The sequence below is a fragment of the Halichoeres trimaculatus genome, unplaced genomic scaffold (genome assembly GCF_033239565.1).
Source record: "Halichoeres trimaculatus isolate MK-OKI-2021-1 unplaced genomic scaffold, fHalTri1.1 fHalTri1_scaffold_9, whole genome shotgun sequence".
NCBI classification, from domain to species: Eukaryota; Metazoa; Chordata; class Actinopteri; order Labriformes; family Labridae; genus Halichoeres; species Halichoeres trimaculatus.
Genome location: NW_027437188.1, coordinates 32,261,026 through 32,275,093, shown reverse-complemented (window position 1 = coordinate 32,275,093; position 14,068 = coordinate 32,261,026). Strand labels below are relative to the sequence as shown.

The 14,068-nt window shown below is 40.8% G+C and overlaps 2 protein-coding genes across 2 annotated transcripts; one reads left to right on the top strand and one right to left on the bottom strand.

Moving 5' to 3' along the window:
• Positions 1 to 5,446: 5,446 nt before the first annotated feature.
• On the bottom strand, positions 5,447 to 8,018 carry nup88 (nucleoporin 88). Its single transcript, XM_074678755.1, has one exon. It carries the CDS (start codon positions 7,962 to 7,964, stop codon positions 5,805 to 5,807), a length of 2,160 nt encoding a protein of 719 aa, XP_074534856.1. The 5' UTR covers positions 7,965 to 8,018; the 3' UTR covers positions 5,447 to 5,804.
• Positions 8,019 to 9,240: 1,222 nt separating this feature from the next.
• Positions 9,241 to 12,258, top strand: psmd8 (proteasome 26S subunit, non-ATPase 8). The gene is made up of 7 exons (XM_074679651.1): positions 9,241 to 9,399; positions 10,041 to 10,113; positions 10,204 to 10,306; positions 10,407 to 10,572; positions 10,730 to 10,830; positions 11,079 to 11,190; positions 11,691 to 12,258. Exons 1-7 carry the CDS (start codon positions 9,292 to 9,294, stop codon positions 11,826 to 11,828), a joined length of 801 nt encoding a protein of 266 aa, XP_074535752.1. The 5' UTR covers positions 9,241 to 9,291; the 3' UTR covers positions 11,829 to 12,258.
• Positions 12,259 to 14,068: the final 1,810 nt, after the last annotated feature.

The following is a 14,068-nucleotide window of genomic DNA, read 5'->3' as shown; positions in this document are numbered from 1 at the left end:
AAACGCAAACTTTTGAAAACGCTCCCCAGAGTGGAAAGATCTGAATCCGCTCCTCCATCCAGCTTCGTGTAAACACAGAGCGGAGCGTCTCAGGGTGAAACGCTGACGTCACCGCATGCGCACTCGCAGTTTCAGGTGAAGGCTCCGCGCTCAGCCACATTTCCAGTTGAGCCAGTAGTTGGCAGTAATGCGCGTTATGGTTGGATTGCCGACCGTCTCACACAACAAAACGGCAGAAAAAGAAAGAACAGAAGAGGAGACTTCTCCTCCTGGAGTCGTATGAACGCGGATCGTTTTCACGCCGTCCTCATGTAAACGCGGGTGGCTTTTGAAAACGCAAAGGAAGAATCGTTGCGGGAGTCTCCGTGTAAACGGGGCCTCAGGCCCGTATGTATATCTACTTATATCTTCTGAGCACTTGCGGCGTCCTCTAAGCGAGCAATTTCAACATATATTTGCTTGAATGCAGAGTGAAAACTTTTATTTTTTAAATTCCTTCGATTCAGCATTCCTTGAGAATCCAGATTTGATGAAGTCTGGTCGTTCCAGTAAAGTTATCACCGACAAATCTCATTTACAAAGACTGATGCTGGATTTGTACCGAGCATATGAAATGCAAACTGGCAGCACAAATCTCAAATTCTGCAGTTTAACTTTGAGGCTTTTTTCCTGACACCGGTTTTGTTGAACACTTTGTGTATTATTATTTTTTTATGTGTGGCTGTTGTTTTGTATGTGCAGGAGCAAGACCTCAGTTGCAACTCTTCAACTCGACTGAATGATTGATATATAACTGACTACTGTACACAGCTCCATCAACTGTTCCTATGTTAACTGTTATTGTAACCAATAAAAATCTCAGACTGTGGCTCTGACTATTTTTTTTAATGAAATCCTTTAATCAACCAGGATCTGCGCTGCCATAGTTCAAGTCCGACCTCACAGGTAGATCCTCTAGTGTCATGGCGAGAAGAAGTGTCTAACTCACCTGCTTATCAACAGGGGTACCCCAGGGTTCACTGCTTGGTCCTCTACCCTTCTCCTTTCACACCACCTCACTTGGCGCAGTAATCAGCGCTCATGGCTTCTCGACATGGATGAAGGAACGCCACCTTCTGCTAAATCTGTGTCCTGCTTGATTCCAATCAACTTGTCAACTTGAGGATCAGACCCTACGTGACACAACAGACTACACAGCTTCTGGTACAGGCTTGTGATTTCACGCATCGACTCCTGCAGCTCCCTCCTAGCAGGCCTCCCAAAACGCAGCAGCACATCTGGTCTTCAACCAGCCCAAAACAGCGCATGTCACCCCGCTGTTAATCTCTCTTCACTGGCTTCCAGTGGCAGCTCCAATCGAATTCAAAGCTCTTCTAACAGCTCCTGCCTACCTGGGGTCCCTCATCCAGGTCTACACTCCCTCTCGCCCACCAAGCTCTGCTTGTGAAAGACGCCTGGTGCCCTCTGCCCAGCGCGGCTCCAAATCACTAGCCAGACTCTTCTCCTTTGTTGTGCCCAAATGGTAGAATTACCTAACTCTATACGATCCACAGTCCTTTTCTACTTCAAGAGATGACTGAAGCCTCATCTGTTCAGTGAACACTGAGGGGCCGTTAACACGACAACGGTTTTAGGGTGAAACCCAAAAGTTTTGTTGGGTTTCAGCCTCACGTTTACACGGAAACAGCGTTTCAGCCGACCCAAAACGCAAACTTTTGAAAACGGCCTCCAGAGTGAGATTTTTCTGAAACGCGGCCGACACGGTTGCTGTGTAAACGGTAAGCCGGCGTTTTCAGTGGAAACGATGACCTGGCACTCCGCTTCCTGCTTCACGCATACAACAGGACAACAGTACCATTGTTACGATCGTCACAAACTACCATGTTTTGCTTGTGCAGTTCAATCTGCTGACTGTCTTTCAACAAAATGAGCATCTGTTGCTCCACTTTTGAACTTAGTATTCACCAATACACCCGATGATTGGCTTAACTCTACTTCAGTGGAGATCTCCCAAAAGCGGCTTCTGGACAAGACAGTTATAGCGCCAACTATAGGCCTGGCATGCTCACTACAGCGTTTTTCGACCCTAGGCGTTCCCATGTAAACGCAGATTTTTTTTCACTGTGTTTTAGCGTTTTCAGATGAAACGTTGTCGTGTAAACGGGGCCTTTGGCCCTTAATCTGACCCTTCTCCTCTTCGTCCTCAGGGGTAGATTGAGTCAGAAGGTCTCAGATCCAGCTCGTATTACTGAATTTTGTTGGAGGTTGAAGCATATTGTCGCAACAATGAATTGTTGTTAGTTGGGTAGATTATTCTACACTACTTTAAAAAAAAAACTTGCCCTTAATGGCAGCTGGCACTAACTAAGTTTTTCCCCCTATCTAAATTCTTGCTTGTGTTGTACATTGCTTTGGACAAAAGCGTACTTGATACTGTAGAAATGTAAATAGATATCTGATGAGAAATATGATGCCACTCCAGAGAGAGTTTAGATTTGTTTTCTATCAGGCTCACTTGGTCTCTCAGTGACAAGCCACACAAACAGTGACTCACACTCTCCCCTGCCAAGTCCCCATACCACCATTTTCCGAGGCTTTCTCCCCTCGTTCTCACCGTCTGAATCTCTCCAGCAGGAACTCACTCTTACTGTCCTGTTCTTCACTTTCCTGCCGTCTAACTCCACTATCCCTCCCTGAAAAGCTTCCAGCCTTTGTGTGCTAACTCTGTGGTTTGAGCTCAAATATGGGTCCCATGTAGAGCTGTGTGTGTGTGTGTGTGTGTTTCACATAAGGCGATGAAGCTTTGCAGGAGAAGGGGTGGTCCCCCCCCGCCTCCCTGTTCCACTCCTCTATGGAAAGAAACACAAATGAGAAACAGAGGCAGAGAAGCCTTTCCTCCCCTCTCTCTGTCTCTTTCTGGCGTACAGTGACTCACATGTGAAGAATGTGGTGGGCTGGACTAGGAGTTATTAATATCTCCTTTCCTAGGGTCCGCTAAGTTTCCTCAGGCTCATGCACAGGATCTAGACACTGTACCTTTTTGAAAGTCTTTAACAACATCCCCCTATTTGGAGAATTCCCAAGCTAACCTGCAGCACACCACACCCTCCTCTGTCTACTATGAGGCCTGGGCATGAAAGGGGGAGGTTGTATTCGAGAAGTCAAGCGAGGTGAATAAAGATGTGTCTTCACTGGCTCTGAATTATCATATCTCGATAAGTTGTGTCATTTAAAGGAGTAGACTGAAACTTTTCCTTCATAGCAGTTTAATCAGGACCAGCCTGTTACATAATTAATCTCTGCTGAGTCATAAACCATCGCTCACATGAGGGGAGCCCTACAGGCAGGCTAAAGCTACAGCAGAGGATCCCCCAGCAGCACAAGGCACCCCCCAACCATAAGGATTACTCAACAAAACCGGGGTCTCCTCGTACGTCACCCAGTGTTTACACGGGGAATTCCTCACCAGCAAACCTGCTTTGGACCAAAAAACACTGAAGTGCACTGCTCTGGAGAGTGGGGACATCTGCTGGAAATAGGGAAACTGGCAACTCATGAGGAGGCTGCACAGCTCACAGTTCACCTGTAGATGGCAGTGTGTGGACAGGAAACAGTGGACTTTAAGGAAAAGGCTCAAAACCAGTCTCTCTTTCTGTTTCTCAGAAACTCTCCAGGTGTAAGGCCAAGCTACATATGGACTTTTTAATCTCTCTTTTCTCCGTAGACTTCCTGAAAACTAATCAAAAATCAGTGAAACTTTGTTCTAATGAACTATAAACAATGTGATTTAAAAAATAATGTGGGCGCCTGTTGAATTATGTACATAATTAAGTCCCATCCAGGAGCTGTGGTTCCCTCATTTTATTTTGACCCTTAAAGGTCAGTGCAGTAATGTCAGGTGACCTTTCACCTCAAGATGGTCTTCCATTAAGTATAATTCTCAACAGTAAGCAACAGTTCTCAAATAAATAAATAAATAAATAAATAATAAAAAAAAAATTATATAAATAAATATATATATATATATATATATATACATATCACAAATTTCAAACTATTATTCACTGCATAAATTACTATGGTGGCTTTTTGCATTCACTTAAAAAATAATCTGTTTTTTATGAGAAAACTATCTCATAAAAAACAGGAATTTATTTATTTTTTATTTCTTGATTTTTACGGGATACTGTCTTGTAAAAGCAGGATTTCCCATCATGCTGCACTGCATGACTTGTTGCTGCATGTTTTTGCAGCTAACCACAGGTGTGTGGTCAGTATAGGTAAGGTAGGCTTTTAAATGCGTTTTAGTTAACAGTGGCATGTTTTATTTTTATTAGTCCAGATGCCGCTTAAAGATTTTAAGGAATTCCTGTACTTTTCAGTTTCATGTTTTATGACATAGTATTTCTTAAAATCAGGAAAGTCTCAAATAAATCAATTCCTGGTTTATGAGAAAGAATCTTGTAAAACAAGAAATTTAAAAATAAATTTTTAAAAAATTCTATTTTTATGAGATAGTTATGTCCTTAAAACAGGAGGATTTGAAAAAATTTAGGGTGAAATCAATGCCATACAATTACACTTGTCTCTTCATTTTGTTTTCTCTTTATGGCTTCCCCTTTTCTCTCCTTAGATATTTTAGAATTTTATAAGTAAAACACTTTAGACCAAAAGCATTTACATAAAACAAGTACTAAAAAAAATAATCTTGTACTTAATGGCAGCACTGGCAGCCGAATAACTTGTGGCACTTTTGTTGAACTAACCAGGTTTTTCCCTTTGTCTAAATTCTTGCTTGTGTTGAACGTCGCTTTGGACAAAAGGATCTGCTAAATGAAAATGTAGAACAGTAGAAGTACCAGCTCATAAATCCTACGTCATCTTTCCAAAAGAATATTGTAAGTTATAGTTAGTTATATATACAGGTCCTCACTTACACATTCCATGTCAGTCTGGCATGTGTATCTTTTATTTATAATGAATGATTAATAAATTTAATATCAATTATATATATTCTATTCTTTAAACCCTATTTTCTTTGTTTTTTTTAAGGGTTTTTAAAATAAAAGTCCTACAGTTTCATTAAGCAGATGCTTTTGTCCAAAGTGATGTACAACACAAGCAAGAATTTTGACAGAAGAAAAAACCTAGTTAGTGCGACAACAGTGCGTATTTGGCCGCAGTTGCCGCCATTAATTCCATTATATATATCTTTTTTACAGTGTAGAATAATGTAGACATAACTTACCACAATTAATCGCTGCAAAAATATAGTAGGAAAACAACAAATTAAATAAACTGTTGACTGCCATCACAAAATAAACATAATTCTAAAAAGTATTTCTGTTTTTTACTCTGCTTGTGTTTGCACTTTCTAAGTAAGATCAAATAAAGTGTAAAACAAGAAGAGACATTTACAGGAAATTTACATTTTAATTTCAATCCAAAATCCAACCAAAGCATTTTGTAAACACCTCAGAAAGATGATGACAGCTCAAAAACAGTTCCAGTCTCAGCTGCCCAAACATTTTCTCTCTTTGACTAGGTAACAAACTTTAACCTTTAGAAACATTAATGTATAAAAATGCTAACTGTTAGATTAGACATCAAGGCAAATGTGGCATATCTGAATTCAGAAATACACATCAGGTATGAAAGGTGAAGATTTGTCTTTGTGTAAAAAATATCTTTTGGATCAAACACGAAAACACACTTCCTCTAAAGCGCCCCACACAGATACACAGATTCAAAAGAGCATTTTGATTTTTCTCTCCATCATGTATCAGTTCTTTTCTGAGCAGTTCTCAGAAGCTGAAGTGGTTTTTGATGTCTTTGATCTGTTTCATCATGTCTCCAATCTGCTGTCCCTGCTCTCTGAGGACATCCTGAACAACCTTCTTCTGTTGGACGTTGAGTGAGACTGTTGTCCTGGCTGCAGGTGTGTCCTTATCCACCTGTGTCTTCTGGTAGTCCATCTTCATGTTCACCTGTTTAATGGAGTTGTCGAGGTGTTTGAGCTGATCGCTTATGGTCTGCAGCTCCTTCCTCATGTCTCTTTCACTGTTTGACAGCACAGGAAGTTGGCTCTGCAGGCTGCCCAGGACCTTTTTCACCCTGTTCATGATGGTTTCCTGACGATACTTTGCGTCCTCGTACTTGTCGGCCAGCCTCTCCGCTGACTCTCTCAGGCTCATCTTCTCCTCCCTGCACAGAGCCATCTCCTCCAGCTGCTTGTTTTTCTGGCCTGTCAGGAGCTTCACCCTCCTCTGCATCTCCTCCCGGGCCATGTCCTGCTTCAAGATGTACTCCTCACGAAACACCTGCGTGGCTCTGCTGAGGAGCTGCAGGCACTCAGGAGGTGGAGGCGATGTCTCCTTGTCACCAGCCTTCAGTACGACAGGATTAGTGGAGCTACGTGCCAGGATGTTGCGGATATGCTGCTCGAAGGAGTCATCCGCCAGCCCACGCAGAGGGGAGCTACCAGAGCCTGGACCTGGATGAGAACACAGGAGAGGAGGCGAGGGAGGGCGAATGGAGCTCAGCAGGGGCAGCAGGATGCACTCAAAGCTGCTGGTGATGCAGATCATGGTGGCACCCAAAGAAAGGTCAGACACAATCAAAAAGCCACGAACTGGAGCTGACTGGCTGGTTGGGAGGGGTCTGGTACACAGAATGTGCTCGACAATGCACCGCTTCTCTGCAGCCAGCTCCTGTAAACTGTCCTTATCCTCCTCTCCAGACTGGAGGAACTTCTGCAGCTTGTTGACCCAGATCAGGCCCACACCGTGCACCCCGGCCTCATGGGTGCAGTGATATCTGTGCGGGCACAGGGGGTCTCTGTGCAGCCTGATCGGACATGTGAAATCAAACTCTTGTGGGTCCTCATCCTCTCCTGAAGCCACTTTGAGGGTCAGCTCCAGCTCAACACACTCAAACACGTAAAGAGCTGGCACTGCCTCTGCTCCTCGGATCCACTTCTCCACAGCCCCCGTCTCGTCCTCGTCTTCAGACTCCAGCACCACACAGTGATACAGCGTGCCTGTTTCTGTGGCGATGACCAGGATGCTGGGAACACAAGGCAGGCAGAGGATGGCACAGGCATCGTAACCGTAGTTATCTTCTGCTGCAGGATACATGGGAAGAGGTCCAACGGGTTTGCTCAGCCTCACCCCGTTTGTCTGGCTGGTGTAGCTCAGGTAGGTCTCCCCATTTTCGTAGAGGATATACAGAGGATACACCAGCTGTTCTTTGGAGCATAATCCTGCCAGCTGTCGAGGTGGGGATGTGATTTGCCCAAAGTCAAAAGCCACTGCTATCTCCCCCAGAGAGGCTGCATATGAACGGGCTGGAGGGTGGACGCTGCTGTCATCTTCTGACTGCGACAATGACAGGACTTTACCCGGCGTCTGTGGAGACTTCAAGCCGTAAAACCTGATGGTGTTGTCGGAAGTGAGGAGGACCAGGTAGGGCTCGTCGGTCTCGCTGGGGTACCAAGCAGCCTGCCGCAGATTCACTGAAGGTGAGCTCGTGAAGAAACGCTCAGCCACCGGGACGGTTCGACAGTTGATGTCGCTCCTCCCGCCTTCAAACTCGGACCTCTTGCCCCACCGCTGCGGAAGCTCCAGCACGGAGATGCCTCTCTGCCCGATGAGAGCGACATGGTGCTGCGTTGGACTCAACAGCACCTGGCACACTTCGAAGAGAGGAGGGTTGATACACAGCAAGGTTTGATAATTCCCGCTGCTTCGACTCTCATCCGAGTTCAACTGTCGTAGGTTGGTCGTGTAAAACACGCGGTCTGTGTCGTCCCACACGAAGAAGTCTCCACCCAAACAGAAGGTGAGGTTTTTAGCAACTCCTCTTTCATTGGAGTTATATTCCACAACCAAATTATCTCGTAGCTTCTTGAAAATAGAATGATTTGGTAAATCATCCAGCCACCGCTCCGCGTTCATTGCCGCCATCTTGATTTAACGTTCGCTGTTTTTTTTTCTTCTTCTTCATGTTTCGGGTTTATGACAGTTGGCAAACAACTGCGCATTTCCGCCACCTACTGGTTTGGAGTGTGAATAGAACATCTTTTCTAATGTATGCTACTTATTTGAATAAATAAATAAATAAATAAATAAATAAATAAATAAATAAATAAATAAATAAATAAATAAATATATAAAAGTGAAAGCCTACTTCAAGATGGTGAGACCAGACCTGGCACAGACTTATAAACAGACATCGGTACTGACAATTGATGTGATTGAGCAGACTGTTTTATTTATGACAACTAATTATTGTACTGAAGTTTTTCTTATTTTGATGACATTTTTCACATTTTTTAAACTTCCAGCTTGGACTCTCCATATTCTATTTGAAGTTAACTGTAAGGTTTTTATTTATTTATTTATTTATTTTATTTTATTTTGTTTATTATTATTATTATTATTATGATTATTATTATTATGATTATTATTATTATTATTTATTCATTTGAGATGGGGGGGGGGGTAGTATGGCATTATTTGATGTTATTTGCATATTGAAGATTGATGCACCTGTTGAACATCCTGCAAAATACTGCAGTTTTTAAAATGCACATCGGACTGTAAAACTAGTAGAAACTATATAATAAAACACTGGTTGTCAGTTATTTTCATTTTTGGCGAAACATTATGACTGTCCATGCCTGTATGCTGTAACTATTCCTGATGCACATTTTATCTCAGCCCTTTTTTACACCTGCATCTATTTTATTTATCTTTTTTTTATTGTGTTATGTTTATATGTCATGTTTGTGTCTACCTCCTTGTACTAGAGAAAACAACTGCCGGAGTCAAATTCCTTTTATGTGTTGCATACCTGGCAATAAAACCCAATTCTGATTCTGATTCTGTTTTCATGCCATTACCACTTTTTTTTAATGCCACTGTTAATTTATTCCAGTTTTAAGTTGTGCTTTCTAAGCAAAATTTAATTTTCAACATATTTAATGCTGAAGTGCCTTTAAATCATTGTATGAAAAACAAAAATGGACTTATGCTTTCTTGAGGTGTTCCATTCTCCACCTTTTTTTCTAAATAATTCTACCCGACTCTTACCTGTATCGTTTTTTTTCCGTTTTAAAATAAAAACTAAATTCATCTACTATTCCTTCCTTTGACTTCTAATTGAAAAAGTTTTGCCAAAAATCCTTCTCTAGATAAACAGACCGCTATGCTCTCTAATGACACAAATGTTTTACGACAGTTAAAATTTACCGTATTCCGTGCGCACTGTCGTATATTTTGCAGAATCACCATGGCGGCGCTGAAAGAAACCGCTGGACTGTATGAGACACTGAAAACAGAATGGAACAAGAAAAACCCAAACCTGAGCAAATGTGGAGAACTTCTCAGTAAACTGAAGGTACATGTGAACCGCGATTTATACATTTTCGGTGGTATTTGTTGAAATAAGAGCTAAACCAAACCAGAGGTGTCATCGCTGTTAGCAGACTAAGCTAAGAATGCTAACATATACTAGCCATGCTACCGTTGTCTGTAGTTTCAAACAAACTGGCAGGAGAAAGTGCCTTAATTAATAATTTTTACTCTTCCGGGGTTTAGAGTCCATTGACCATCGGATAGCAGATGCACATTAGGTTAATATTAATAACTTGGTAACGGAGGTTGGTAAACGAAGCATTACAGAGAGTGTTGTTGATGTTAACTTAATTAGCCTAACACTTGAATTTAACCCAAAACTGACAGCCAGAATAAACACCTGGACAAAAATTGAATTGCCAGTTACTGTTTTGTTTTCATCCTACAATTTTAATCAGTAATTATTTATTTATGTGAATAGCGATAGCGTTCTTCCTTACCTTTCTCTCTCAAGTGTCGTGATTCCTACGTTGAACTGTCATTCTTTGAGGGGACTTGTTACATTTCAGGACCCTCTTTTGCCAATTGTCATTATTTAAGAATTAAGAGATAAATTTGGGTACCTGGGGGATACATGCTATCTTTTAATTTTTGTAGGTATTGACAGATATCTTCTATTTACAGATTTCCTTACTGGAGCTAAACTTTTTACCTACCACTGGGTCCACCCTGACCAAGCAGCAGCTCATTTTAGCTCGTAAGTAAAAGTGGAAAGCCAAACTCAATCTAAATCTTGTCTCCATTTATGATAAGCAACTCTCATATGAATTGTTTTTATGCACATCAGGTGATGTCCTTGAAATTGGAGCCTTGTGGAGTATCCTCAAGAAAGACATCCCATCCTTTGAGAGATACATGGCCCAGTTAAAATGTTACTACTTTGACTACAAGTAATGTCACCATTTGTGTTTTTTATTTGTATTAATTAATTTTTTTCAGAATTCATTTTGGGTTTTTTTGCTAAGTTTTCTCTTCTACTTTTGTCCTTAGGGATGAGCTGCCAGAAGCTGCCTACATGCACCAGTTACTTGGCCTGAACCTGCTGTTCCTGCTCTCACAGAACCGTGTGTCTGAGTTTCACACAGAACTTGAGAGACTGAGTGCTCGAGACATTCAGACCAACGTGTACATCAGACACCCAGTCTCCTTAGAACAGGTGCACAATTTAGGGATTGATATCTCATTATATTTTTTTAGTACCCAGGGTGAAAGTTTGATATTTATTAGTAAGATAATAATATGTTATGATTGTGTAAATTACTAGTTTGTGAATGCTGTCATAATGTTATACATTGCTGTTGTGAACTTCACAGTACTTGATGGAGGGAAGCTACAACAAGGTCTTTCTTGCCAAAGGGAACATACCAGCTGAGAGCTACACCTTTTTTATAGACATTCTGCTTGACACCATTCGGTAAGAATCAGTGTGGTAGCAATGCCTTATGTAGTTTCTATGGTTCAGAAAGGGTTAATAGTCAGAGTGTTTGTTTCTAAGTTTAAATACATTTTAGCATGTCTAAATTTTATGTTATACCATTGTTCATACAATCTCATACAAGTATTTATTTGGACATCTTTGCTATCAGGTAGTTAAAGATATACATAAATGAAAACACTCAGTGCTTGAAAAAAATACTCAAGCTGTGACTTTTACCTTTGCAGTGATGAAATCGCAGGCTGCATAGAAAAAGCATATGAGCAGATTCAGTTTGGTGAAGCCACACGTGTGCTTTTCTTCAATTCTCCAAAGAAGATGACAGAATATGCTAAGAAGGTATGTATATTCCTATTGTTTAGAGATTGTTGTTAATTACATTTTAAACACAAAATAGTATTCAGGGCTTATAGATGGGTATACAAAGCTAATTTAAATTGCATTTGAATATTAGATTAAGGGGGGGTTCTGAAAAATCTTTTTTGTTTCATTTCACACAAATTAAGGAAAAAAAGAGATCTAAATGTTAATGGTAAAAGCAGATACTGGATTGTATGTTGATTTCAGTGGTACAGCTTGAAGATAGAAGGACTTTTGCAAATTTAATAATAAGTTTCAAAGCAACAGTCTTAGGATTTTGAAACAAGGCAAAGCCAACAGTATATTAAAGAAACAGTTTCGTATTCCAGCTATTATTATTTCTAATTAATGCGAGAAAATGAATTAATTTTGTCGTTCATGGCACTTTTTTTTTAGTGAAGCTAAATCCCTTCCCAGATTCTTGCCCACAAACATACAACAAACAAAAAGCCAAATCTGATTGTTTCCTTCTATTCCAGAGAGGATGGAGTTTGAGCCAAGATGGCTATTACTCTTTCACCAGTCAGCAGCAGCGGACAGAAGAGGTGACCATCCCCTCCACAGAGCTGGCACAACAGGTCATCGAATATGCACGACAGCTGGAAATGATTGTGTAATCCGCCCCCAGGAACACACTCAGCCATGTACAGACACACTCAGATACTCACGCTGCTGATGCAGTATACATCCAGTCAGTTCAAACACAGTTTCCCTGAGGATTATGAATGCAATGTTTTCCAGAATTGTTATCAATTTGCCCACTGATTTTTGATTTAAAAGACAGAAAAATATGAAATACTACAAGAAAACAATCCCTTCAGCAAATTTAAGAAATCTACCTGTATCAGAGAATTTAGGTGATCAAGAAGCCAGTATCTTGTCTTTTAATTTGGCTTGTTATGGGTTATTTTAAGCTGGTGACTGAAAAATCAGAACACCCATCTTTCATGACTCTGTTCTTTGTGTGATACCTTTCAGTCTCAGCTGTTTCACAAGTTCAGTCACCACCCTACATATTCGCCTCACAGTATAAAAAAAAACCCAAAACATGAATATTTCAAAATTCTATATTTAAGCTAACTTTTTGTATACAAAGTTCAGTTTTCCTTTAGTAGAGCTCACAGAAATGTATTGCCCTTGCCTTGTATCCTAGCAACTGAGAGAATCGCCATTGAAGTTTTTTTTTTTTTTTTTTTACGGTAATGCCTCTTCCTCTCTAGATGGTTTATAATCCAGTCGATCTCACAATGCAAATCTTTGTCTCCAGTATGTGTTACAGAAAATAAACTTTTTGAATGACTATATCCAGGTATATGTATTTTTTTCTCCACTGCAACTTTCCATTGAAGCAAGTTGTTTAAGGGGACTTTACTGCAACAGGATCAACTCTCAAAATGCAATAGTTTCTTGTCCTTCAAAGCAACAAACACAAGACAATAATAATAATATTTTAAATTGCTTCACAATACAGTAGTTGGATTTATTGCCCATAAATTGTAAAAATAACATGTCTTAAACTGTGAAAGTAAATCACCTACAATGCATCTGTGTTATTGACGGTTTTGCTTGACTTCCAAAAATTTAGTTAGCCACTGGTAAATCACTGCATTATGTCCTAAAATTACCCTATTGTAAATCGTATTTGTTGGGGCAGTGATTTATTTTTTCCTTATCTTTAAATGTGGATATCATTCCTTAAAGGGGAAATATCATACTGATCCCTGATTTTATACTTACGTATAATTTAATGAATTTGAAAACAAGACCTTTCACCCCCTGAATTTTCAAAAAATGTAATATTGTATTTTTTCTGATATCCTAGAACGAGATTTGATGCCTCTGAAAATAGGTCATTGCCATTTGGCCGCGAGATTTTGACCTTTGGGACGACACGAGGATCCTTTCTTTTTATTGGAGTAATCTGATAAAGCAGCTCCTCCTCTGTGATGTTAGTTTGTCATACAACCGCCACTGGTTGAGCCGAGTATAAATACAGCTCCCTACTAGCTCTGGCTAACTTGACTGAGTACTGGATGCAGGGACTCTGCTCTGCTGAGCAGCTCGGCTTTACATGGTGAATTAGCAGTTAAAACACTGTAGTTTTAGCAGACGTCTTAATACTTGTGAGACTGTGATATTTGCATGCTTGTTCTGACATGCACTGTGAACCTGGACCACAATAATGCTGCGGTAATAGTAACGAACTGACGGTAGAGGCGATCTTTAGACTACACTTTCAGCGTGATGGATAAAAAAAACAGAGAAAAGTGAAGGAGCAGGAAGGAGCCCTGTTATAGACATAGTTTATTGGTGAAGTCTGCCTGTATTTCCAAGTATAAACTATACATGTTACAGTTTGACTCACCACACTGAAGCGTCCTGAGATGATCTGTGTCCAGGTGGATTTTCTTCCTCCTGAGCTGCAGAACTGTCCGGGTCTGACTCAGGGTCCAATACAAAAGGACGTATCCTACACTCTGCCATTTTATTAGTGCTATCAATGCCTTACGGTGAAGTTTTGGCAAACAGCAAACTCGCTCGGTCTGCCCCATCCAATATGGCGATTTTGTAAATACCATGCTGCAAAAACCGCCCCCTGGCTCTACCCCCTCCGCCCCTCTGATAGAACTGACCAATCAGAGCACAAAGGGCTGTGACGTTGCGAGGTTACTGGAGGTCATTCTGAAAACGAGATCTTCAGAATGGCCTAAAATGAGGATATTGAGAACACTATTGTGGGGCAATGAAGGAACTAAATGACTTGTACTGAGGGCAGAAATGCTTAACAGGCGTCCTAGTCTGGCATAGTGAAAAGAAGAAACAAGCATGATATGTCCACTTTAATTATTTATTTAAC